This window comes from Podarcis filfolensis (assembly GCF_964270895.1).
Source record: "Podarcis filfolensis genome assembly, chromosome: 10".
Taxonomy (NCBI): Eukaryota; Metazoa; Chordata; class Lepidosauria; order Squamata; family Lacertidae; genus Podarcis; species Podarcis filfolensis.
Window position 1 is genome coordinate 70851165 of NC_139612.1, and position 27643 is coordinate 70878807.

Consider the following 27643-nt stretch of genomic DNA (forward strand, 5'->3'; position numbering starts at 1 on the left):
AAAATTACAAAATTACAAAATTACAAAATTACAAAATAATAATAATAATAATAATAATAATAATAATAATAATAAATAATTTATTTGTACCCCGCCTATCTGGCTAGGTTTCCCCAGCCACTCTGGGTGGCTTCCAACAGAGATTAAAAATACATTAAAACATCAAACATTAAAAACTTCCAATAATAATAATAATAATAATAATAATAATAATAATAATAATATTGTGGGTTTTTGATGGTTTGAATACAGACCTACTATGCAAACGGATTATAATTTTTCTATTTGTTATCGGGTAGTGTGAGGACTGGGGGTGGGGTGCGTGTGAATTCTGGCAACGTACGCAAGGTACACTAAAGTCCGCCATTGGCTCTCTGATCAATGGCTGATAAAAATGTACATACACAGTGACAGGATCATTCTACTGCCCCCACTGGCTTTTGGGGGCATTGCTATCCCCATGGACTCTCCTATAACTCACAGAACAGGTGCAGCTTCGACATCCGTCCGCAGAGGTGAGCTTCTGCCCAGGCTCCAGCATTCGCCCGTCCAGCTCACACGCTAAGAGGAGAGACAGAATGAGAGAAGGAAGAAGGCCAAGGAACAGGGAGCATTAGGAACAAATACATTCCTGATTTTTTTTCGTGCTGCAGCACCTACACTTTGGAACTCCCCGCCACTTGAAAACAGGCAGGTACCTTTTCAGCTCTTGCTAACAGAATATTTTTGTGCAGGGGTTTAGAAAAGTTGGTGCTCGTTTCAATCCGGTTTTTAGCCTATTGCTATTTTAACTTTTCATTGCTGTTAATTCTACTGATGCATAATTTTACTGTTTCATCATTTTTCGTAAACCGATTTGAGTATTATTATTTTTTAATACACGGTGGGGGGGGGGGCTATTGGGTTGTTGTTGTTATTTTTATTTTGTGGTTTTATGTCTTCATTTTATTCTGTGAACCGCCCTGAAACCCCTCGGTATAGGGCGGTATATAAATTCTAACAATAATAATGTTGCAAAATAAATAGATAATAAATACAGTGAGGAGGAAAAGTATTTGATCCCCTGCTAAATTTGCCCATTTGCCCTCTGACGAAGAAATGACCAGTCCATAATTTTAATGGTAGGTTTATTGTAGCTGTGAGAGACAGAATAACAACAGGAAAAACCCCAGAAGACAAAAGTCAGAGAGTGATGTGCATTATAATGAGTGAAATCAGTATTTGATCCCCTATCAACCAGCCAGATGTCAGACTACCTGGTATCTTCACTGTATGTAAGGAGCTGAGATTAGAAGCACCTGCTGTAAGAGAGAGGTCTTACCTGTAACCCCAGCTCGTTACAGTACCTGTACAAAAGACACCTGTCAACAGAAGCAATCAGTCCAGCAGATTCCAAAGTAGCCACCATGACCAAGCCCAAAGAGCTGTCCAAAGATGTCAGGGACAAGACTGTAGACTTGCACAAGGCTGGACTGGGCTACAAGACTATTGCCAAGCAGCTTGGTGAGAAAGTGACAACAGTTGGTGAAATAATTCGCAAATGGAAGAAACACAAAATAACTGTCAACCTCTCTCGGTCTGGGGCTCCATGCAAGATCTCATTTCATGGAGTTGCAATGACCAGGAGAACAGTGATGAAGCAGCCCAGAACTACACGGGGGGAACTTGTCAATGATCTCAGGGCAGCTGGGACCGTGGTCACCATGAAAATAGTTGGTAACACTGTTATGTTGTGGGTGAACTGGCGACGAGGATGGGATGGATGGACAACAGAGCACAGCCAGATGCAGCCACCATCTGAGCGGAGCTGAAACACCGAGCAAAATCACTGAACAGAACCAATTCAGAGCTGACTGTTCTGGCTAGAGCACTGTGTTCCATCCATCGCCCTCCACGCCGGCATCGGAATCCTGGCTTCACTTGTGCCTCTACCGCCGTTTGTGCCAGCCTCTGAATCATGGGACTCCTACCTTACTCGGTTCGACTGCTACCTCCAAGCCAACGAGCTGACGGAAGTATCACAGGAGCGGAAGCGGGGCCTATTCCTCAGCCTCTGTGGGCCTGAGGTGTTTGAGACGGCCCGAGCACTGGATGCGCCTGTAGCAGTCCAGGCAGCACCGTGGGACACGATTAAAGAGAAGCTCCGCAACCACTACGCGCCAAAGCCATCCAAGATTGCTGCCCGCCATGTGTTCTACCACTGGAACCAGGCAGAGGGGGAGTCAATTAACAACTACACTGCCGCCCTCCAACAGGCTGCAATGCACTGCGAGTTCCGAGACTTGGACGATGCCCTGATGGATCGAATCGTCTGCGGGGTCTGGGACATCCGTCTGCAACGGCGTCTCCTCGCCAAGCCAGACCTCATGCTGCAGAAAGCCATTGAGGAGGCCGTGGCCTCGGAAGCTGCCGAACGCTCCGCCCAGGAGATCCGCAAGGCCAGCAGCCCGCGTCTTGCTAGGAAGCCAGTTCCAGTGCATCACGAAGAGGCCAGCAGTGATGAGGCGTCCTCCAGTGAAGACGATGACGTGCACCAGACAAAGCGGGAGTGCAGGAAGTTCCAAAATAAGTCCAAGGGCCAATCGGAATGTGCCGGCTACGGAGGCAACCATTCCCGTGCCAAGTGTCGATTCAGAGATCCCATTCTCGTCGCCAGTGTTACATTGTGGGTGAACATATCAGACGACACAGCGATTCTTCAAACAGCTCTTGTTTATTCACAGGCCAGGACAGAACTGAACTGAAGGGTTCAGTCAGCCTGCTTATATAGAGCTCCAGTACAACGTAACTGTAACAATTTTCTAAAACTATCCAATCACTGAACGTCACTTTCGATCCCTTATTTGCATAACTATCTACAGTATCCCCCTGCTGGCCCAGGGTGAGAACTTCAGTACATAACAAACACACTGCGCCGTGAAGGACTGAGATCTTGCAGAGCTCGCAAGGTCCTCTTGCTCAAGACAGCATATGTACAGGCCTGTCTGCAGTTTGCCAATGCACATCTGAATGACCCAGAGGAGAACTGGGTGAAAGTGTTGTGGTCAGATGAGACCAAAATCGAGCTCTTTGGCACCAACTCAACTCGCCGTGTTTGGAGGAGGAGGAATGCTGCCTCGGACCCCAAGAACACCATCCCCACCGTCAAACATGGAGGGGGACATATTATGCTTTGTGGGTGTTTTTCTGCTAAGGGGACAGGACACCTTCACTGCATCGAAGGGACGATCGACGGGACCATGTATTGTCAAATCTTGGGTGAGCACCTCCTTCCCTCCCCCAGGGCATTGAAAATGGGTCGAGGATGGGTATTCCAGCATGACAGTGACCCAAAACACACAGCCAAGGCAACAAAGGAGTGGCTCAAGAAGAAGCACATTAAGGTCCTGGAGTGGCCTAGCCCGTCTCCAGACCTTAATCCCATCGAAAATCTGTGGAGGGAGCTGAAGGTTTGAGTAGCTACACATCAGCCTCGAAATCTTACTGACTTGGAGAGGATCTGCAAAGAGGAGTGGGACAAAATACCTCCTGAGATGTGTGCAAACCTGGTGGCCACCTACAAGAAATGTCTGAGCTCTGTAATTGCCAACAAGCGTTTTGCCACCAAGTACTAAGTCGTCTTTTGCAAAAGGGATCAAATACTGATTTCACTCATTATAATGCACATCAATCTCCGACTTTTCTCTTCTGGGTTTCTGGGGGTTTTCCTGTTGTTATTCTGTCTCTCACAACTACAGTAAACCTACCATTAAAATTATGGACTGGTCATTTCTTCGTCAGAGGGCAAACGGGCAAATTTAGCAGGGGATGAAATACTTTCCCCCCTCACTGTAAATGTGTCATCTGAGTCCTTTTTTCTATTTATTTTTCCAGGGGGAGCACATTCGCAGGGGGTTAATGATTGAGTAAGAGGCAGGTAATATATTGTCCTGCAGGCAAACAGCAGCCTCAAAACTCAGCTGCTCCTGGGGCACAGAAAAACACCTCCTGGTGCTCACCCTTGGCCCACTTCACTCCCACCCCTTCTTGGTTCTTTGCAGGATTCGGAAGAGAAGCCAGATTCCTCTACCTGCTCCAGTTTGTTCACAGCGAGTCACTCACCTGGGCAAACGGGGCAGCACTGGCCAGGCTGAGGGTTGGGCTTGGCACAGCGGCTGGGAGGGCAGTGGACTGGGTGGCAGCGGACCAGGCTCCTCTGGAAGGAAAAAGGGAACAGGGTGGGTGGGTAGGGGGGTGCCTCCTTTCCTCCCTGTCCCCAAACTGGGGTCCGTCTTAACCCCCCTCCGCTGGAGGGGTAACCTCAAAAAATGCCAACTTTGCCCAATCTCCCCAAATTATTCCACATCCTTTGACTCAGAAGTGAGGTGCATGGGGACCAGCGGCAGTTGTTTCTAACAAGACCCTGAATGATGTTCAGTGGGAAGTGATAAAGGTTCACCCCAGCATGTGCAGAGTGTCTTTTCTTCTCTTCATTAAAATGCACTCTGCACATGCTTGGGTGAACCTTTATCACTTCCCACTGAGCATCGTTCAGCGTCTTATTAGAGAATGGAAATAAACGGGGGGATAGGTGCAACAGTTGAATTGAACATCCAAGTCCACAGGCAGTATACCGTTGTGTCCTAAATGCTAGGAAGTCAGCAACACGGGATGGGCCTGATCCTGGCTGCTTGGCTTATGGGCTGCCTCCTGCTGGTAGCTATTACTGGCCCAACCTAAATCTTCCCAGCCTCAGCCTCGAAATCTTCTATCCCAGATCAATCACCAAAATCCTCTGCATGAGTGTTGCTGGCTGATCCCCAAGTTGGTGAGGCCCATTGGACAACAACGAGAAGCCGAGCCTTTCATGTCATTGGCCGGTCCTGTGAAACTCTCTGCCACTGGAGATTCAGTGCCAACTTTCAAGCGGCTGCTGAAAACTTTCCAATTCTGCCAGGCCTATGCAGGTAATTGAGAATATGTCTTTCCACAATGGTTGGCTGATGCCTGTTTTCAACTACTGAATTGCTTTTATTGTATGGTTTTATTCGAAGGGGCAGAAGAATCAGAGACCAAATTGCAAACATGCGCTGGATTATGGAGAAAGCTAGAGAGTTCCAGAAAGACATCTACTTCTGCTTCATTGACTATGCAAAAGCCTTTGACTGTGTCGACCACAGCAAACTATGGCAAGTTCTTAAAGAAATGGGAGTGCCTGATCACCTCATCTGTCTCCTGAGAAATCTCTATGTGGGACAAGAAGCTACAGTTAGAACTGGATATGGAACAACTGATTGGTTCAAAATTGGGAAAGGAGTATGACAAGGCTGTATATTGTCTCCCTGCTTATTTAACTTATATGCAGAATTCATCATGCGAAAGGCTGGGCTGGATGAATCCCAAGCCGGAATTAAGATTGCCGGAAGAAATATCAACAACCTCAGATATGCAGATGACACAACCTTGATGGCAGAAAGTGAGGAGGAATTAAAGAACCTTTTATTGAGGGTGAAAGAGGAGAGCGCAAAATATGGTCTAAAGCTCAACATCAAGAAAACTAAGATCATGACCACTGGTCCCATCACCTCCTGGCAAATAGAAGGGGAAGAAATGGAGGCAGTGAGAGATTTTACTTTCTCGGGCTCCATGATCACTGCAGATGGTGACAGCAGTGACAAAATTAAAAGACGCCTGATTCTTGGGAGGAAAGCAATGACAAACCTAGATAGCATCTTAAAAAGCAGAGACATCACCTTGCCAACAAAGGTCTGTATAGTTCAAGCTATGGTTTTCCCAGTAGTGGTGTACGGAAGTGAGAGCTGGACCATAAAGAAGGCTGATCACCAAAGAATGGATGCATTTGAATTCTGGTGCTGGAGGAGACTCTTGAGAGTCCCATGGTCTGCAAGATGATCAAATCTCTCCATTCTGAAGGAAATCAGCCCTGAGTGCTCACTGGAAGGACGGATCCGTAAGCTGAGACTCCAAGACTTTGGCCACCTCATGAGAAGAGAAGACCCCCTAGAGAAGACCCTGATGATGGGGAAGATGGAGGGCACAAGGAGAAGGGGACGACAGAGGACAAGATGATGGGACAGTGTTCTCAAAGCTACCAGCATGAGTTTGACCAAACTGCGGGAGGCAGTGGAAGACAGGAGTGCCTGGCGTGCTCTGGTCCAGGGGGTCACGAAGAGTCAGACACGACGAAATGACTAAACAACAACAGATACAATTAGCACTGTGATAATTTGTTATACAGTATAGCCGGGTGCTCTGCCCTTCCCTCCCTCCACTCACCAGGCAGGAGCAGTTCATACAGGGGTTCGAGGAGGCTGCAAAGACATCTCCCTCCTGATATCTCTGTCCTTCATACTCGCAACCTGGGCAAAAAGGACAAGGCAAGGAATTAATGCAACGCTTCTTAACCGCTGCCAGAATTACTGTTTGTCAAAAACAGGGAGGGAACGAGAACACCATCTGCGGAAAATTAAAACCTGCAAAAGAGTAAGCAGAAAGGACAGGCGACAAGACAATGTTTTTATCGAGATAACAGAACCTTTTTATAAGGTAATGGAGCAATAAGGTAAAACCACTTTTGTCACTTGGAACCGTGTGATATTAATTTACTACGTTTTATTTTGGTACGGAAATGTATTACTATACATTAACTTCTGGATACTACATTTATTGTGTCTTTGCTTGGGTGAGATGTTTTATTTTCCTGTTTAAAAAACAGAATTGTCTCTTAGATTGATTTCATGCTGGTTTTAATGGATGCATGTGTTTGTATTTTTTGCTTAAAATATTGTATGTTGCTTTGAGTTGCTGTGGCAAGAAAGAGTGGCTGATAATTGAATAAATGATGATGATGATGAAAATTGTTTCCTTCATCCACGCTGCCCCCACTCCCTTACCTTATCCCAGAGCCAGGGGTTTAGGGTCAAGTTTGGCATAGTATTTAGTAGACTCATGACCTGCAAAGCGAGATATGTCAAGCCTTTATTTGTTATAATTGTGATGATCATGGCGTACAGCTGATGAAAACCCCAAATTAACAATCTCAGAAAATTAGAATATTAAATGAATTCAGCAAAACAAGGATTGCAAATAGACCAGTATTGGACCTCTGAGAAGTAGAAGCATGCATATGTACTCAATGCTTGGTTTGGGCCCCTTTTGCATCAATTACTGTCTCAATGCGGCGTGGCATGGATGCTATCAGCCTGTGGCACTGCTGAGGTGTTATGGAAGACCAGGATGCTTCAATAGCAGCCTTCAGCTCTTCTGCCTTGCTCGGTCTCATGTCAAGATTGCTAATTTGGGGTTTTCATCAGCTGTACGCCATGATCATCACAATTATAACAAATAAAGGCTTGACATATCTCGCTTTGCATGTCATGAGTCTATCCCATATATGAGTTTCACCTTCTAAGTTGAATTACTGAAATAAATGAACTTTTCCATGATATTCTAATTTTCTGAGTTTCACCTGTAAAGAAGTGGGAATTTATCTTACACAAGCTGCAGAACCACCCCCCCGCAAGGAAAAAACAGGCCAAAATCTTACATTATTTCAAAACGAAAGCAGACGATACAAGAAACATGGAGAGCTTGCACTCTCACGAATGGTCTGTTGACCTTACCTGGCATGGGAAGGATACGGAAGCAAACTTGATAAAGAGGAAACACGCAAATGAATCGGGTCCAAGGACTGACAAAACCAACGGCCCAGTGCATAGCTGTCAACTTACAGATTTGAAAATAAGGGACCAGCAGCCTCGAAAATAAGGGATCAGCAGCCAAAATAAGGGATTTTCCAGGCACAGCTATGTTCGACTTCTGAGCCCCTCCGAGCCAAAGGCAGAAAGCCCAGCCAGCAGCCAAACAAAGTCTCAAGCGGTGGTTCCCACAGCGCAGCAACCCGGCAAAGGGGATGCAGCAAGGAAAACCACAGTCACCTCTCCGCTGGGAAGCGCTGAGCAAAGGCGAGTCCCCAGGCAACGCGGCCAATTTGATCAGCACAAGGCATGCAAGCTCCACCCCCCAGTCGTTCTTAGACTCCTTATTGGGTGAGCAACGCAGCCAAGCAACACAGTCGGAGCCTCCTTCCTCCCTGGCCGGCAGGGAGGGAGGGAGAGGAGCTGCTTCCTTTGAAACCCGGGAAATTTAAGGGACATCATCAGTAAGGGACAGTAGCAGGACACAGCGCTGGGATAAGAGACTTTCCCGCCAAATAAGGGACGGTTGACAGCTATGGCCCAGTGATGCTCTCGGGGCGCTTCCTTGCGTCCTTACCTGGATGGCAAACCGGGCAGCACTCCCCGGGCGGCGTGTATCGCTCCCGGCATGAAAGCTCTGGGCAGCTGGGTGCTTGGCATCGGACGTTGCCTGCCTAGGAGAGTTGCAGAGAGAGGAGAGAATCATACGGCGCCGCCAACGTGGTCACGAAACGCTAGGCAGCGGTGAACACATGGCATTGCTTGGTGCTGAGACCACGTCACAACTGCTAAATATCTATCGTAAAACTGTAGCATTGCAAACAGAGCTGGATTTAGGTTTGATGAGGCCCTAAGCTCCTGAACGGGACGCGGTGGCGCTGTGGGTTAAACCACAGAGCCTAGGACTTGCTGATCAGAAGGTTGGTGGTTCGAAGTGACGGAGTGAGCTCCCATTTCTCGGTCCCACCTCCTGCCAACTTAGTAGTTCGAAAGCACGTCAAAGTGCAAGTAGATAAATAGGTACCGCTCCGGCGGGAAGGTAAACGGCGTTTCCGTGTGCTGCTCTGGTTCGCCAGAAGCAGCTTAGTCATGCTGGCCACATGACCTGGAAGATGTATGGCGGCTCCCAATAAAGTGAGATGAGCGCTGTAACCCCAGAGTCGGCCATGACTGGACCTAATAGTCAGGGGTCCCTTTACTTTTAAGTTTACTCCAGGACCGGTAAGGGCAGAGCCGAGCTTCTAGCGAATGTAAAAGCCCTTCTTGCACTCCTTGCGAGAAGTGAGGTTACAGGGAACGAGGCAGAGGGCCTTCTCGGTGGTGGCGCCCGCCCTGTGGAATGCCCTTCCACCAGATGTCAAGGCAGTAAGCAACTATTTTACTTTTAAAAGACAACTGAAAGCGGCCCTGTTTAGGGAAGTTTTTAATGTCTGATGCTGTATTGTTTTTAATATTCGGTTGGAAGCAGTCCAGAGTGGCTGGGGAGGCCCAGCCAGATGGGCGGGGTATAAATAATAAATTATTATTATTATTATTACTATTAATTGGTTTGAGTCCTACTCTCCAGAGAAGGAGAAAACAAGCTTGCTCCATTTTCCATGTTAAAGCCCTTGAGATATTTGAAGATGACTCTCATATCTCAGTCTCCTTTTCAAGGCTATACATACCCACACTCCTTCAACCGTTCCTCATCAGGCTTAGCTTCCAGGCCATTGATCATCTTGGTTGTCCTCCTCTGCACACCTTCCAACTTGTCAACACCCTTCTTAAATTGTGGTGCCCAGAACTGGACACAGCATTCCAGGTGTGGTCTGACCAAGGCAGAATAGAGTGGGACTATGACTTCCCTTGATCTGGACACTAGACTTCTGTTGATGCAGCCTAGAATAGCATTGGCCTTTTTTGCTCCTGCATCACACGGCGGACTCATGTTCAGATTGTGGTCCACCAAGACCCCCAGATCCTTTCCAGATGTACTGTGCTTCAGGCACAATTGCTCATGATGGTTGGCATTGCCAGCTGCCTCCTGCCACAGACTGGCCCTAGCCCTAGCCCTGAACCTGATCTGGAAGAAGGGGATTGATACAGGTGCTAAATCTGATCAGCATCTTTCTTTCTTGCTGGCAGCCCTTGGCATTGACCCATCAGCCTCCACCCCTTCCTCCGCGCTCACCTGGCAGATGCAGTGCCTGCATGGCTCCTCCAGGTATCTCTGCCCATCCTTCAGGAGGTGCCCTTTGTAGAAGCAAGCTCCACACACTGGGCAACACTTCCCCTGGGGGGTTGCGGGGTGCTGGCATGGAGCAGGGGAGCAGTCCTCTCTCTTGCAGGACACTTTGCCATCCTAGGTAGAGAAGGCACAGCGTTACTGGACAGCGAAAGCACGCACGATGCCCAAAGCGATGATTCCATCATCATCATCATCATCATCATCATTATTATTATTATTATTATTGTCAATTTTATACATTTCAATAACTTTATGGCCCTTTTAACATTTCAAAACTTGTCTTCCTTCCCCCCTCTTTCTGCGGTTCCTTAAATTTATTTTTAATATTTTCTGCATATCCAAATTAACCTACTTTGCCCATTTTCTCATCTACTTTCAAGATGAAGCTGCAAGTTATTACAATAATCCTGCCAATGTTCTTATCCATTTACACTTTATCTGTAAATCTTCAATAAACCATTTCCATTCTTTTATATAAAAAAGCTTGTTCTCCTGATTTCTTATTCTTCTGGTAAGTTTTGCTATTTCTGCATATTCCATACGTTTTTGTATCCATTCTTCTTTCGCTGGGACTTCTTCTTTCTATTTTGGGGCAAGTAACATTCTTGCCGCTGTAGTCGCATACATGAATAAATTTCTATACAGTTTGGTTAGTTCTGTCCTTATAATTCACAAAGGAAAGCTTCTGGGTTTGTTTGTTTTTTTACAAACGTTATTTTATTTTTTATTTTTTATGGATTTTCCAATTTTAACAATTTTATAACATCGTCATATAACATCATAATATCATTCACCCTGCCAAGCTCTTAATTTCCCTCCCTCCGTCTTTCTGGTTTTCTTATATTGCATTTTTATTTCCACACATTTTTTTTTACATCTCCATTCTATATCTGTCTTATATTATTAAACACTTTAATCACCAATAGAATGTCCCTTCTTTGAAACGTTGTGAGTTTTATCTCAGTCCTGCTAGTGTCTTTATACTGTATGTGTACAAGAGAACGAGATGGTGGGACAGTGTTCTTGAAGCTACCAGCATGAGTTTGACCAAACTGCGGGAGGCAGTGGAAGACAGGAGTGCCTGGCGTGCTCTGGTCCAGGGGGTCACGAAGAGTCGGACACGACTAAACGACTAAACAACAACAACAACAACAACAATGATTCTCTATATATAATATAAATTTACTCCATTCTCTCTGGAACACTTGGTCACTCTGGTTCTGGATTTTTCATTCATTCATTCATTCATTCATTCATTCATTCATCCATCCAATAGCACCTTCAACCATTGACTTATACTTTTCTGTCTGGACAATGTCCTCCTGTGATGCTTACCCGACACCCTCACATTAGTGCCATCTGTAGGGACACACCTAGGCTATGGCACAAATGTGAGGGTCCTCTATTCCAGTGGTCCCCAAAGTGTGTGGGGGGTAGCACTCCCTAGTGGGTGGAGGGATTCCCTAATGGGGATTCACCACTATGGCTCACAGTGGAATCAAGGGTCTCTCGTGCCAACAGGCACCAGAAAGAGGCAAGGCAGATCCTTGCGGGGTTGGGTGTGAAATAAAAAACAAATAAAGTCTTATATAAAAGATTCATATCTGCATATATAAACCACATGTCTGAAACCCCACAGAAAAAGTCCTGAAACCATTTTGTTCCTCACAAATTGACATCAAATATTTCTCTGCAAGGAAAATGGAAAAGCCTCCCCATTGTCTTTTCTTTCACAAATCCTGTCTTAAGGGTATGTCTGTGTATGAATAGGGTGAGCCTATGACCTGGCTCAGGAAATAAGTATTTATCAGTACAAAAGACTGGCCAGGCTCCCCAGGGTATCCAATCAAGTGACCATTAACAGGTAACCTGCCAGACAGGAGATAAACAAGACACTCAAATTTCTGTTGTAGACCGCCTTTTCTGTGATGTAGGTTTGATGTGTCTGGGGGTGGTCTTGGACTCCAAGGCAGGCAATTAATATAATTAATATAAAATATAAGGGAATAAGGGCAGATTTTTGTTGATTACAGGTGTCAACCTGACAAGAGCCCCCCTTCTCACCTCACAGCGGCAGGTCCAGCACGGCTCGGGGCTCCAGTTCTCGCCTTCCTTCCGGCCGTCGGCACAGCCTGCAAAGTGGGAAAGAGAAGGTCAGCACTGAAGAGAAACTGCACCTGTTGAACTTCTTCCTGTGGCAAAGCTGTCAGCAATGATGGAATCATAGGATCACAGTTGGGAGGGACCTCCAGGGTCATCTAGTCCAACCCCCTGAAATTCAGGAATCTCATGCACGACAGATGGCGTTCCAACCTCTCCAAGGAAGGAGAACCCACAACCTGTCAAGGGAGACCATTCCCCTGTCGAACGGCTCTTCCTGTCAGAAAGTTTTTTCCAGATGTTTAGTTGGAATCTCTTGGAAGTTGAAGCCTTCTGGCGGTTCCCTCCCTGCGAGAAGTGAAGTTGCAGGGAACCAGGCAGAGGGCCTTCTCGGTGGTGGCGCCCACCCACTGCTAGATTTATGTACAGTGGTACTTCAAGTTACAGACGCTTCAGGTTACAGACTCCGCCAACCCAGAAATAGAACCTCGGGTTAAGAATTTTGCTTCAGGAGGAGAACAGAAATCGTGCGGCGGCGGCAGGAGGTCTCATTAGCTAAAATGGTACCTCAGGTTAAGAACAGTTTCAGGTTAAGAACGGACCTCCGGAATGAATTAAGTTCTTAACCCGAGGTACCACTGTACATGCTAAACAAACTATAGCTTAGGGCCCCACTCTCTTGGGGACCCCCAAAAAATGTAAAGGAAAAAAAACCACTGGATGTACATTTCCAAAATATAAGATAAAAACAAATAAAATAAAACCTACATACGGCAAAGGTGTCTTACTTTATTGCTGTTAGCTGCTCTGAGCCCGGCTTCAGCTGGGGAGGGCGGGATATAAATAAAATTTTTTATTATTATTATTATTATTATTATTATTATTATTATTTTGTGTTGCGTAGGCGCCTATGATGTAAGTCATGGGCCCCGCCTGCTATATAAAGGGCCCCATTACCTTCAGTAGCTTAGGGCCTCATCAAACCTAAATCCGGCCCTGCGCCCGCCCTGTGGAACGCCCTCCCGTCAGATGTCAGGGAAATAAACAGCTACCTGATTTTTAGAAGACATCTTCAGGGAAGTTTTTAATGTTTGATGTTTTATCATGTTTTTAATATTCTGTTGTGAGCCGCCCAGAGTAATAAATATTGTTATTATTATTATTAATAATAATAATAATAATAATAGGACAATCGGGACTTCAAGGAAGATTGGGAACTTTTTACAGACTATTTAAAAAACAACAGCAAAATGATTTGGACTCCGTGGCAGGTTTTGAATAAACACCCACAAATTTATTAAGGACAGATGACGCAATGGTATGTACAGTTTTTTAGATGCAGAGAACAATGCGTGCAAACAGATCAGAGAAGGGAGCTAAGGGAAGTCTTGGCTTGGGTGGGGAGAGGGAGGGATGGTGGGAATAATAGGGGGAAAATAAATGTAATTGAGTATTTGAATAATTTGTTTGGTTGAAATTCTTTAATAAAAACATATAACAACAACAACAACAACCCAAGTTGTGTGTAGGGACACGGGTGGCGCTGTGGGTTAAACCACAGAGCCTAGGACTTGCCGATCAGAAGGTCGGCGGTTCAAATCCCCGCAATGGGGTGAGCTCCCGTTGCTCAGTCCCTGCTCCTGACCACCTAGCAGTTCGAAAGCATGTCAAAGTGCAAGTAGATAAATAGGTACCGCTCCGGTGGGAAGGTAAACGGCGTTTCCGTGCGCTGCTCTGGTTCGCCAGAAGTGGCTTAGTCCTGCTGGCCACATGACCCGGAAGCTGTACGCCGGCTCCCTCGGCCAATAAAGCGAGATGAGCGCCGCAACCCCAGAGTCAGCCACGACTGGACCTAATGGTCAGGGGTCCCTTTACCTTTACAGCTGTGTGTAATAATAACCCAAACCCTTGCATGTACTCACCCAGACAGCGAGGCCGGTCGTGGCGCAGTGAGCACTCTGCTTTGCCATGCGCACACACGCAAGTGGTGCACAGATCTCGATCCCAGGAAGCGCCGTCCTCATAGCGCTGCCCTTCCCAGAGGCATGCTGGTCGCCGACACTCGCAGTCCTCCAGGGACTTCACGCGGCCCAGCAGGTCCGAATTCTGGGGAGGGAAAGATGTGGGACGCTGTGGGTGACTGGAGGGGTTACTCTGGATCCTGACAGGGGAGAAGGAGGAGGTCCTAAAAACAAGGATCTGTCCCCGCCCCCCATGAAAGAATCGCATTTGATATTCAGGGTAGAACCCGCTATTATGGAAATCGTGCTTCGCATCTGCGCACAAGCACCAAATCGCGCCAGGCAACAGCGCAGATATGGTGCTTCAGATTGCGCTGTTTTCATGTTGCGAACGGCCCTCCGGAATGGATGCCATTCGCAACCAGAGGTACCACTGTATTTGCAGTGCCTGGGTTTTATTTATTTATTTATTAAAGATTTTCTTGATTTACAAAAGTGTGTGCAATGTCTCTCTCTCATATTCCCCCCCCCCCCCGCATGTAACATTTTTACAAATCAGTTTCATTTGTTGAGACATTAGGAAGAAAAGGGGGAAAGAGGTGGAGGGGGGGCGGTGCCTGATGTACCGTATTTTTTGCTCTATAAGACTCACTTTTCCCCTCCTAAAAAGTAAGGGGAAATGTGTGTGCGTCTTATGGAGCGAATGCAGGCTGCGCAGCTATCCCAGAAGCCAGAACAGCAAGAGGGATTGCTGCTTTCACTGTGCAGCGATCCCACTTGCTGTTCTGGCTTCTGAGATTCAGAATATTTTTTTCGTGTTTTCCTACTCCAAAAACTAGGTGCGTCATGTGGTCTGGTGCGTCTTATAGAGCGAAAAATACAGTATTTGTGGTTATTTATGGTTACTGTTGCTTTTCTTATTGTTCCCTTTGTGAATGATGCCATGGCCTTTGGCTAGCGCAATAAAGTTTATGATGATGGTGGTGGTGATGATGATGAATGGACATATGGCAAAAATGCTGCTGTCAGAAGATTCCTGTGGAGCCGGGGTTAGACTAGATGACCCCTGGGTCCACCCCCGAACTCTAAAATTCTGCGTGGTGGGATCTGAGCTTCCCTCACCTGCTCTTTAACCATGTCCAGCATCGTCCCCAGCCCGTCGACCAGCTCCTCCAGCCGCCGTATCCTCTCCTCTGCGCTGGCTGCGCTGGATCTCGCTGGTCCCGGCGGTGGGAAGTCAGACTCACTTGGCTCCCGCTGGTAGTGGCGGATGTCCGTCAAGGCCGGTGGCTCAAGGGGTGGCGGAGAGTCCAGCTCAGGCAGGTGCTCGTCTGGTAGGTCCATATAGCGCTCCTCAGCTGTGGTGTAGGACAGAGGGAGGAGGTCTGGCTCTGCGGGTCAGCGAAAGGGAGAGAAAAGGAGCAAATGGAATGGTCAAAGGGGTGGAGTGACAGATGGATCTATTGCTTCTGCAAGGGTAACATTTGGTACTAGGCCCAGTGCCCAGGACCATGTGAATTAAATTAAACTGAAAACTGTGCTTTGAGTCCTCAGGATTGCAGATACAGTGGTACCTCGGGATGCGAACGGGATCCGTTCTGGAGCGCCGTTCGCATCCAGAAGCAAACATAACTAGCGACGGCACGTCTGCGCACGTGCACGTCGCTTTTCGCCGCTTCTGCGCATGAGCGTGATGTCATTTTGAACATCTGCACATGCGCGAGCAGCGAAACTCGGAAGTAATGAGGGTGAAAGAGGAGAGCGCAAAATATGGTCTGAAGCTCAACATCAAAAAAACGAAGATCATGGCCACTGGTCCCATCACCTCCTGGCAAATAGAAGGGGGAAAATGGAGGCAGTGAGAGATTTTACTTTCTTGGGCTCCATGATCACTGCAGATGGTGACAGCAGTCACGAAATTAAAAGACGCCTGATTCTTGGGAGAAAAGCGATGACAAACCTAGACAGCATCTTAAAAAGCAGAGATGTCACCTTGCCAACAAAGGTCCATATAGTTCAAGCTATGGTTTTCCCAGTAGTGACGTATGGAAGTGAGAGCTGGACCATAAAGAAGGCTGATCGCCAAAGAATGGATCCTTTTGAATTCTGGTGCAGAAGGAGACTCTTGAGAATCCCATGGACTGCAAGAAGATCAAACCTCTCCATTCTTAAGGAAATCAGCCCTGAGAGCTCACTGGAAGGACAGATCCTGAAGCTGAGGCTCCAAGACTTTGGCCACCTCATGAGAAGAGCAGACTCCCTGGAAAAGACCCTGATGTTGGGAAAGATGGAGGGCGCAAGGAGAAGGGGATGACAGAGGATGAGATGGTGGGACAGTGTTCTCGAAGAGACAAACATGAGTTTGACCAAACTGTGGGAGGCAGTGGAAGACAGCCTTGCACTTTGATGTGCTTTCGAACTGCTAGGTTGGCAGGAGCAGGGACCGAGTAATGGGAGGTCACCCCGTCACGGGGATTCGAACCGCCGACCTTCTGATTGGCAAGTGCTAGGCTCTGTGGTTTAACCCACAGCGCCACCCGTGTCCCTCTAGAGACAGGTAGCTTTATGTTTAAAGAGACCAAACACCCATTCCCCAGAAGGCTACAGTTTTATCTCTCCCACAATGCCTCACTCCTGCGTGAACCAGAGTTTGACCATACCAGGGTTTCCCAACTTCACTACAGCCCTCCTCCCCTGTGCCAGGTGTAATTTTACGAACTTCTGCCATACTGTTTCTTGGCTTTTCTCGAAGCTAAAAAGTCCCAAAAGCAGCATCCCTTTGATCGCTTGCCCTGCCCTCCGAAACCTTAAATTAAAAGGAAAAAGAAAAAGAAGGAAAGCTTCTCGTCTGGCCTCCCGCTGTCCCTCCATCTCCGGCGGGACTCCAGCCCCCTCCTCACAGCCTGACCTCCATCTTGCGCAAGGACCCCCTGAACCACCAACAGCAGCTTGGATCAGGGGGCACCCGGCGGGGTTGTGAAGCCTCGACCCCTCCCTCCCGGGGGCCCAGCGGGGTGTGTGCGTGTGGGCCCAGGCGCTGGGCAATTCCTCCTGCCCGGCTGACCCTTCCAGGGGTGCTGGAGGCCAGAAGCGCTTAATGAGCAGAAGGGGGCAAGTTGGGGGCAGCCAGAACTGAGATGCTCATTAGATGCATGGATGGCTCAGGGTTGGCCTTGCCAGCAGCTGGGAGGAGGGGAAAGGAGTGGGAGAGTGCAGGAATTGTGGCCAGAAAAAGGACGGAGAGGTCAGGAGGAGATGTAGGCAATGCACAGGGCAGGGATGGCCATAGGTGCCAACTCCCTGGGGCCCTGAGCACCCACAAAATTCTTAATAATAATAATAATAATAATAATAATAATAATAATAGAATGATGGTGGTGGAGATGCTCCTTTGGATATACTGGACTGAGGCCGTTTAGGGCTCTAAAGGTCAGCTCCAACATTCTGGTGTTATATGGTCTCGGCGTCCACTCCCAGTCCCCAGTCTAGCTGCCGCATTCCGGATTAGTTGTAGTTTCCAGGTCCCCTTCAAAGGTAGCCCCACGTAGAGCGCATTGCAGTAGTCCAAGCGGGAGATAACCAGAGCATGCACCAATCTGGCGAGACAGTCTGCGGGCAGGGAGGGTCTCATCCTGCATACCAGATGGAGCTGGCAGACAGCTGCCCTGGACACAGGATTGACCTGCACCTCCATGGACAGCTGTGAGTCCAAAATGAGCACTGGTCCTTCAGGGACACAGTTGCCCCATTCAGGACCAGGGAATCCCCCACACCCGCCCGCCTCCTGTCCCGCAAAAACAGTACTTCTGTCTTGTCAGGATTCAACCTCAATCTGTTAGCCGCCATCCACCATCCAACTCCCTCCAGAATAGCATGCTGTGAACTTCAAATCGCTCTTCCAGATTTCCCCCCAGAGATTCAAATCTATATTACATTGTTACATCTCTAGCACTTATCTGATTCGGACTTTTTAGCATGTCTACTCCGAGTTAAAACTTGTCCCTATCCCCTTTCTCCTTGCTGTGCATTACTTTATAGACCTCAATCTGTTTCTGTCCTGCAAGTTAGGTCTCCCCCAGGAGACCTAAAAGATGAGGATGGATTTATTTGGGGCCTCCTATGCAAATTCACTACTTTGGTTTCCCCAAAACTTCTGGAAGAATTCCCCAAGTTGTCGACCCACGCTGCAAACCTGTTCATGCATGAGACCGGATCGCGTCATCGCCAAGCGCACAAAGGCAGCGCTGACCTCTCCTTCTCAGTGTGGAAATGGCATCGTGAATGTAAAAATTGCAAACGGGACCCAGAGATTTTTTTTAAAAAGCTGTGCACAGAGAGCCTCCGCATTTCCTGCTGTATCTATGAACCGAGTGCTTCGGGGTAAATATAGCATCTGTGGCTGAAAAGGCCTGATCTGATGTCTGCCTGCTCCCCAGAGAGGAAGTTATGTATCTAAGCTCAGGCTTCTCATCTGCCAGGGAAATATTAGGCAAATCGTTTAGTTAGAACAGCTGTTCTTCAGCTAATAAGTCTGTAGCTGGGCTGGCTGCTGTTAGGCTTCCTGTAAAAAAGGAAGACCAAGGAAGACCGGCCAGAAAATGTTGCTTTCTGGCAGGGATGGGGGACCTGCGTAGTCGCGACTGGCGGGAATCGAACTGGCAAATGACAAGGATATCTCTGGAGAGCCCCAGGTTCCTTGTCCCTGTGGAATGGAGTGCTCCTCTGCAGGGTTCCAGCTAGCCATGCCCTCTTAGAATAGTAGGGTTGGATGGGACCCTGAGGGACATCTAGTCCAACCCGCTGTGATGCAGGAATCTCAGCTAAATCATCTCTGACAGATGGCCATCCAACCTCTGCTTTAAAACCTCCAAGGAAGGAGGAGAGTCCACCAGCTCCAGAAGGAGTTCGTTCCGCTGCTGAGCAGCTCTTACTGTCAGAAAGTTTTTCCGAATGTTCAGACAGAATCTCCTTTCTTGCAACTTGAAGCCATGGGTTCGAGTCCAGCCCTCCAGAGCAGGAGAAAAACAAGCTTGCTCCCTCTTCCATGGGACAGCCCTTGAGATATTTGAAGATGGCTCTCATATCTCCTCCCAGTCTCCTCTTTTCCAGGCTAAACATACCCAGCACCTTCAACCGTTCCTCATCAGGCTTAGTTTCCAGACCCTTGATCATCTTGGTTGCCCTCCTCTGCACACCTCCCAGCTTGTCAACATCCTTCTTAAATTGTGGTGCCCAGCACTGGACACAGGATTCCAGGTGTGGTCTGACCAACAGGGCCTTGCAGAGCCAGGCAGAGGCCCGGGCCAGGTAGATAATGTGCCCCCCCTTTTTTACCCTGGGGATAACTGAAGTCTTATAAATGGGTAAAGGGGTAAAGGGGACCCCTGACCATTAGGTCCAGTCGTGACCCACTCTTGGGTTGCGGCGCTCATCTCGCTTTACTGGCCGAGGGAGCCGGCGTACAGCTTCCGGGTCATGTGGCCAGCATGACTAAGCCGCTTCTGGCGAACCAGAGCAGCGCACGGAAACGCCGTTTACCTTCCCGCCGGAGCAGTACCTATTTATCTACTTGCACTTTGACGTGCTTTCGAACTGCTAAGTTGGCAGGAGCAGGGACTGAGCAACGGGAGCTCACCCTGTTGCGGGGATTCGAACCGCCGACCTTCTGATCGGCAAGTCCTAGGCTCTTTGGTTTAACCCACAGCGCCACCCGCGTTCCTATAAATAAATAAGTATATAAACAATTTTCACAAAAGTTATGCTGACAAATAATTTTATTTCAAGGCTTGAGCCGTCTCTGCATATAAAGACAAAATGGAAAATATAGATAAATATATGGTCCGAGGTCCCCTTTGGAATCGTAGGCCTGGGCCAAGTGGCCCATATGGCCCCCCAGTTGTCTGGGCCTGCTGACCAAGGCAGAATGGAGCGGGACTATGACTTCCCTTGATCCAGACACTAGACTTCTGTTGATGCAGCCTAGAATATCATTTACTTTTTTTTGATGCTGCATCACACTGTGGTCTCATGTTCAGCTTGTGGTCCACCAAGACCCTCAGATCCTTTTCCCATGTCCTGCTAGTGAGTCAGGTGTCCCCCAGCTCACATTTCTGCATCTGGTTCTTCTTGCCCAACTAAAGCATCCCAAATGCTGCAGCTTTCATTCACGGGAGAGTCGCTCCACACACCACCTGATCATTCGTTGTGCCCTTTCTTTATCTTTTCCCACCTCCACAATATCCTTTCGCAAGGCGTCGAGGCGACAGAGCTCTTTAAGAAACTCAACTTTCCGGCGTGAGCTCGAACGCCGCTTGCAAAACAGCGACCTGTTTTTGTGCTCCAAGATGTTCAGATTCTACGGTCCTCCCTCGAGGATTTACGCGGCTCAACCTCATTTCTCAGAAACCTCGTACTCTTTGCCCCATGACCTCTTTGGGGCAGCGGTGGGAGGGGGGAATTAATTGGCCAATTACCTGAAAAGAGGCTTCTGAAGGGTCATCAGACTGAGCCTGCCAAAACATTTTGACCTTTGACTGCAGACTGGCAGTGGCTGCGGAGCTAAAATTCAGACGGCTTTGCGGGATTTCTGGTTTGGGCATTGTGTTCCAGAAGCTGCAGAGATCTGTGGGGGGCTGGTTTCACTTCCCCCTCCTCCTCCCTACATTTTCCAAGCGTTTGAGAAGCTGCCCCCTGGAAAAGGGCACTGGGGACCTCTGAAGTCTTTGTCCAAACAGAGAAGGAAAGAAGGAAGGGCGCCTTGCAGGTGTCTAGAGGAGGGGAAATCACTGATTTATAGAGTTGGAATACACCCAAAGGTCATCTAGTCCAAGCCCCTGAAATGCAGACGCGGGTGGCGCTGTGGGTTAAACCACAGAGCCTAGGACTTGCCGATCAGAAGGTCGGCGGTTCGAATCCCTGCGATGGGGTGAGCTCCCGTTGCTCTCTCCCAGCTCCTGCCAACCTAGCAGTTCAAAAGTACGTCAAAGTGCAAGTAGATAAATAGGTACCACTCTGGCGGGAAGGTAAATGGCATTTCTGTGCATTGCTCTGGTTCACCAGAAGCGGCTTAGTCATGCTGGCCACATGACCCAGAAGCTGTACGCCGGCTCCCTCGGCCAGTAAAGCGAGATGAGCACCACAACCCCAGAGTCGGTCACGACTGGACCTAATGGTCAGGGGTCCCTTTACCTTTGCCTTTAATGTATTAAGAGAAAATTTGATGCTAATGATGTACAGATAGTATTTAACACCAGTGAACCTAGCAAAAATGTATCATACTCATGATAATAAATGCTGGAAATGTAAGGAAAAAGAAGGAACCTTTCACCACATGTGGTGGACGTGCCCCAAGGTAAAATACTTCTGGGAAAGGATTTATAATGAACTGAATAAAGTGTTGAAAAACATATTTATTAAGAAACCAGAAGCCTTTTTACCTGGTATAGTGGGGGGAGAAATCCCCAAAAAGGATGTTACTTTTTTTCTGTATGCCACAACAGCTGCGAGAATATTACTAGCGAAGAATTGGAAGAAACAAGATTTACCAGCTATAGAAGAATGGCAGATGAAGATGATGGACTATATGCAAATTGCTGAACTGACCGGGAGACTCTGAGACCAGAGAGAAGAGACGGTGGAAAAAGACTGGAAGAAGTTTAAAGAATATTTGAAAAAATATGTTAATATTTAAATCTTAGAATAGCTCTGGAAGTGGATATAGGCTGTAGGGTTAGAAGCAGAAGATAGTGTATTTTAAAATAGTATTATTTGTAAGTGATAAAATGTGAAGATTTTTATGGTAAAAGTAAGTGTGATTTAAAAATGGTTAAAAATTATGATATATGAAACTGTTAAAGATGAAGTAAAATGAAAATCAGATAGGAGGGCCTTGGGGAAGCTCACCTAACAATGTTCAGAAAAAATAAGGATAAGACAAGAATTTGTTTGTATTGTTTATTTGTGTCATAAAATGAATAAAAAATTTTGGGGGGAAAGAAGAAAGAAAAAAGAAAACAGGATGTTGGACTCAATGGGCCATTGAACTGATCTAGCAACCGCTTCTCTTGTTCTTATGTCATGTCCTTAACAGCTATAATACTTAGCATAGAAAATAAATGGATCATTTGCAAAGCCCCAGAGAGAGATCTCTCCAACACGCCATTTGCTTGGCTCGGGAACAGAGAAAAACATCAAGCCCCTTCGTCACCTCCCTCCAGACAGATCGCCCCCACTCCTTTCCCACTCTATTCCAGATGTCAGCCCCTCCTCTCCCAACAGCTGGAGCCCTTCCAAGGCCCACAAATTGTACCCGCCCAGGACAGGGAACATCTGGCACGGCTAATTCCTGCTCTTTGCACAGATGTCGAAGGCTTGACATGGCAAGAACGTTCCCAAAGTCAGCGGATTGCTTTGATGTCTTATTTCTTTGCTTCCCCATTCCCACCAACTCCATTCCGAGCGGATGAAGAATGATAAAATTGTAGAGATGGAAGGGATCACCCGCCCCGGGTCATCTAGTCCAACCCCGCTGCAATGCAGGAATCTCAGTTTAAAAACCACCTTTCGGTCTTCTCATTTCCAAGCTAAACATACCCAGCTCCCAGATGTTCTGGACTACGACTCCAGACGTGCTTCCATCAGCCACCATTTCATACAACTCTGTGCTGGACTGGGTTGATGGGAGTTTGAAATATACTTGGAGTCGAGAGTGGATTTCATGCTCTTTATTCAGCTCATAGTGGTGGGGAGGAATGGAAGTTCCCCCAGAATGTCTGGTTTATATACATGTCTGGTTTATTTTCTACAATGGGCCCCACGTGATTGGCTAATTCCGGGATTCACCTGTAGGCCAATCAGGTTGCGGATTCACTTCCACCTGGAGCTGGATTGGGTGGCTCCTGTGGACCAATCAGACTGCTGCATTCTGGACCCTATTGTTCTAGGACCAATCAGACTGCTGCATTCTGGACTCTATTGTTCTAGGAACAATCAGACTGCTGCATTCCGGATCCTATTGTTCTAGGACCAATCAGACTGCTGCATTCTGAATCCTATTGTTCTAGGACCAATCAGACTGCTGCATTCTGAATCCTATTGTTCTAGGACCAATCAGACTGCTGCATCCCGGATCCTATTGTTCTAGGACCAATCAGACTGCTGCATTCTGAATCCTATTGTTCTAGGGCCAATGAGACTGCTGCATTCCGGATCCTATTGTTGTAGGACCAATCAGACTGCTGCATTCTGAATCCTATTGTTCTAGGGCCAATCAGACTGCTGCATTCTGAATCCTATTGTTCTAGAACCAATCAGACTGCTGCATTCTGAATCCTATTGTTCTAGAACCAATCAGACTGCTGCATTCTGAATCCTATTGTTCTAGGACCAATCAGACTGCTGCATTCTGAATCCTATTGTTCTAGGGCCAATCAGACTGCTGCCTTTTGGATCCTATTCAACTCAGTACATAACAGTTCCCAAAGTCAGCGGGCCGCTTTGATGTCTCGCTACTTTGCTTCCCAGTTCCCACCAACTCCATTACGAGCGGAGCAAAGACAATTCTGTTACGTTTAGTTGGAGAGGATATTCCTAAAAAAGATGTAAATTTGTTTATGTACGCCACAACGGCTGCAAGGATACTTCTAGCTCAGAAATGGAAATATCAGGTAATTCCAACATTGGAGGAACGGCAGAGTAAGAGGGTGGAATACGTAGAACTGGCAAAGCTGACGGGGAAATATGGAATCAGCGCAACAAACTGTTTCAAAAGGACTGCAGCAAATTTACAGTATTTTTCACTCTATAGGATGCACCAGACCATAGGATGGCGAGAAGAGGGGGAAAAAAATTCTCCCCCTCTCTGCTCAGCGCCCCTTCAGCAAAGCGGCAGGAGAAACAGAGCCCCTTCCATTTCTCCTCCCGCTTCGCTGAAGGGGCGCTGCGCAGAGAGGGGAAACTGTGCAGCACCTCTCCAGCGAAGCGAAGCCTGGAGAGCAAGAGGGATCGGTGTGCACAGACCCCTCTCGCTCTCCAGCCTTCAGGCGGCCATCCCCAAGCCTTCGGAGCGCAGCGGGAACTCCTACTGCGCACCAAAGGATTGCGGATAGCTGCCTGAAGCCTCCGGAGAACAGTGGGAGTTCCTGCTGTGCTCCGGGGGCTTCAGACGGCTTCAGCGAAAGCAACGCGAAGCCTCCAGAGCACGGGGGGAGCGCTCCCTCTGCGCTTCGGAGGCTTCGCGTTGCTATCACTGAAGCCAAGGAGCCTGCATTCGCTCCATAAGACGCACACACATTTCCCCTTCATTTTTGGAGGGGAAAAAGTGCGTCCTATACAGCGAAAAATACGGTATATCATATATGAAAGAGCGTAGTAAACATCTGAAAACGTTTGTAGGTTTAAGCTGAAATGTTTTGTAATGTGAATATAAGAAACTGATTTACATATAATGAGGTGAAGTACAAAAAGAAGATAGCAGGTAAAAGAGTGGTTGTAGAAAGGCTAAGAATCCAGGAAAGATATCTGGAAGTCAGAAAGAGGTAGGAGGGAAGGAGGTTGATACTCAGTTTGAGCAAGGTTTCAGGTTACAGAATTATGTAATAGAACGTGATCATGATATATATGGAAAGCTTAACAGAATATTTTTTTTAACTCCATTCCGAGCGGATGAAGAATGATAAAATTGTAGAGGTGGAAGGGATCACGCGCCCCGGGTCATCTAGTCCAACCCCCCCTACAATGCAGGAATCTCAGTTTAAAAATGACCTTTCGGTCTTCTCATTTCCAGGCTAAACATACCCAGCTCCCAGATTTTCTGGACTATGAGTCCAGACGTGCTTCCATCAGCCCACCGTTTCTGGACTGGGCTGATGGGAATTGTAGTCCAAAAGGCCTCAAGTGTGGCAGGTTGGCCAAGGGCGTCTCAGCCAACGCCTGCGCAGACAAACCGGGATGTCACCCAATGTCCCCAGCTCTTACCTGGCAGGTTCTCGCAGTGCCAGGGACGGTGGGGGAAGCCACTGGGCGAAATCTCTGCTGTCTGCCAGTAGCCCTGCAAAATGAAAAGAAATAAAATAAAATAAAGCCACCCTAAAAATGCCTTGTGGCGGTATGAATTGAGAAAGACGTGGTTTTGTTAAAATCAAGCCCCAGAATAATAGAACCTGTTTTTGGGGGACAGGAGGCGGGCAGGTGTGGAGGACTCCCTGGTCCTGAATGGGGTAACTGTGCCCCTGAAGGACCAGGTGAGCAGCCTGGGAGTCATTTTGGACTCACAGCTGTCCATGGAGGCGCAGGTCAGTTCTGTGTCCAGGGCAGCTGTCTACCAGCTCCATCTGGTACGCAGGATGAGACCCTCCCTGCCTGCAGACTGTCTCGCCAGAGAGGTGCATGCTCTGGTTATCTTCCGCTTGGACTACTGCAACGCGCTCTATGTGGGGTTACCTTTGAAGCTGACCCGGAAACTACAACTAATCCAGAATGCGGCAGCTAGACTGGTGACTGGGAGCGGCCATTGAGACTATATAACACCAGTCTTGAAAGACCTACATTGCCTCCCAGTACGTTTCCAAGCACAATTCAAAGTGTTGGTACTTTAAAGTCCTAAATGGCCTCGGTCCAGTATACCCGAAGGAGCATCTCCACCCCCATCGTTCAGCCGGGACACTGAGGTCCAGCTTTGAGGGCCTTCTGGCCGTTCCCTCCCTGTGAGAAGCCAAGTTATAGGGAACCAGGCAGGAGGCCTTCTTGGTGGTGGCACCCACCCTGTGGAACACCCTCCCACCAGATGTCAAAGAGAAAAATAACTACCAGACTTTTAGAAGACATCTGAAGGCAGCCCTGTTCAGGGAAGTTTTTAATGTTTAATAGATTACTGTATTTTAACATTCTGTTGGAAGCCGCCCAGAGTGGCTGGGGAAAGCCAGCCAGATGGGTGGGGTATAATTTTTTATTATTATTATTATTATTATTATTATTATTATTATTATTATTATTACAGTGGTACCTCGGGTTAAGTACTAAATTCATTCTGGAGGTCTGTTCTTAACCTGAAGCACCACTTTAGCTAATGGGGCCTCCTGCTGCCGCCGTGCCACCAGAGCACGATTTCTGTTCTTATCCTGAAGCAAAGTTCTTAACCTGAAGCACTATATCTGGGTTAGCAGAGTCTGTAACCTGAAGCGTATGTAATCCGAGGTACCACTGTATTTAATAAAAAATATTTTTAAAAAGAAAGAAAAGAGAGAGATCCAGCAGAACTAGGAAACAGCTTTCACCCGGTTGGCAGGTACTGGCATTCGGGAGCATCGCGTTGCCAACTTACCAGGAACTTGCTGGCCTTGTCTCCTTCCAAACTGGCAAAGGTGACCTGCAGGTCCAGGGGCAGGATGAGGCTCAGCACCTCCTCGCCGCCGCCTTTCTCGAAGACGACGGGCTCCTGGCAGTCGACAAAGAGTGAGATGCGTTGCGGCTCCAGATGGAGGGCCAGCCGTACCCAGAGACCGTGGGCAAAGGGGTTGCTCCCGGGGAAGACCAAGGAGGCCGGCTCCATGTTGTGGACAGCACGGTAGTCGAGGCGCAGCCGGCCGGACCGGGTGCTGGACACCAGCTGCAGAAGGGGGCGGCCGTCCCGCTTGGTGGCGGCCGGCGAGACCAGGGAGACGAGGGTCCCTTCCGAGGCGCGGCTCTGGCGGGCCACAAAGTGGAAGCCGAGGGCCGCTTGAACCGTGGACAGCAGGTAGACGGAATAGTCCCAGGGGAGAGTCAGGTGGGGCACCCGCTGGCGGAACTTCCAGGCCGGCACGCCCGGATCAGGACCCTTGGCCTTGGTGACCCCCACAACAGAGCGGGTGACGTTGAGGGCCTCCAGCAGGTCAATGACTGCAAAAATAAAAAGAGAGAGGGAGAGAGATGAGGTGGAGGAGGAAGATTTAATATCTATTTATCTATTCCTTTATTTTTCAAATCTATTTTATTAGATTTCCACAAATGCCGTATAAAATTCCAATACATGATCAGGTCCTGTATCCATAAAGGAGCATCTCCACCCCCATCATTCAGCCCGGACACTGAGGTCCAGCTCCGAGGGCCTTCTGGCAGTTCCCTCATTGCGAGAAGCGAGGTTACAGGGAACCAGGCAGAGGGCCTTCTCGGTGGTGGCGCCCGCCCTGTGGAACGCCCTCCCATCAGATGTCAAGGAAATAAACAACTACCTGACGTGTAGAAGACATCTGAAGGCAGCCCTGTTTAGGGAAGTTTTTAAGGTCTGACGCTGTATTGTATTTAATATTCGGTTGGAAGCCGCCCAGAGTGGCTGGGGAAACCCAGCCAGATGAGCGGGGTATAAATAAAAAATTATTATTTTTAAAATTATTTTTCCATCCCTTTTCCCGTGGTATTTCCCCTCCAACCCCTTTGCTGCACCCCGTCTTCCCTCTTTTCCTTCCCGATGGAAGGAGGTTAAATCCTGCAGGGCCCTGGTCTCATGGGACAGAGCATTCCACCAGGTCGGAGCCATCACTGAGAAGGCCCTGGCCCTGGTGGAGGATAGTCTGACTTCCTCAGGGACCTCTAAACTATGGTTATTCATGGACCTTAAGGTCCTCTGCGGGGCAGACCAGGAGAGGTGGTCCCGTAGATAAAAGACAGTCCTTCTAACT

At 48.0% G+C, this 27643-nt stretch overlaps 1 protein-coding gene and 1 long non-coding RNA gene across 2 annotated transcripts in view; one reads left to right on the forward strand and one right to left on the reverse strand.

Annotated features, from left to right (window-relative positions):
- LOC310743172 overlaps positions 1 to 27643 on the forward strand; it is a 204632-nt gene that overhangs the window by 124287 nt on the left and 52702 nt on the right. The gene's annotated exons all lie outside the window — the stretch shown is intronic.
- KCP (kielin cysteine rich BMP regulator) overlaps positions 1 to 27643 on the reverse strand; it is a 101906-nt gene that overhangs the window by 66314 nt on the left and 7949 nt on the right. The window contains exons 2-11 of the mRNA XM_083572461.1: positions 26308 to 26864; positions 24963 to 25035; positions 15111 to 15379; positions 13950 to 14133; positions 11992 to 12059; positions 9871 to 10041; positions 8275 to 8371; positions 6277 to 6359; positions 4102 to 4195; positions 482 to 561 (exon numbers count right to left, since the gene is read on the reverse strand). Of these exons, the coding sequence (XP_083428587.1) occupies positions 482 to 561; positions 4102 to 4195; positions 6277 to 6359; positions 8275 to 8371; positions 9871 to 10041; positions 11992 to 12059; positions 13950 to 14133; positions 15111 to 15379; positions 24963 to 25035; positions 26308 to 26864 (1676 nt within the window). The remainder of the gene's footprint in view (positions 1 to 481; positions 562 to 4101; positions 4196 to 6276; positions 6360 to 8274; positions 8372 to 9870; positions 10042 to 11991; positions 12060 to 13949; positions 14134 to 15110; positions 15380 to 24962; positions 25036 to 26307; positions 26865 to 27643) is intronic.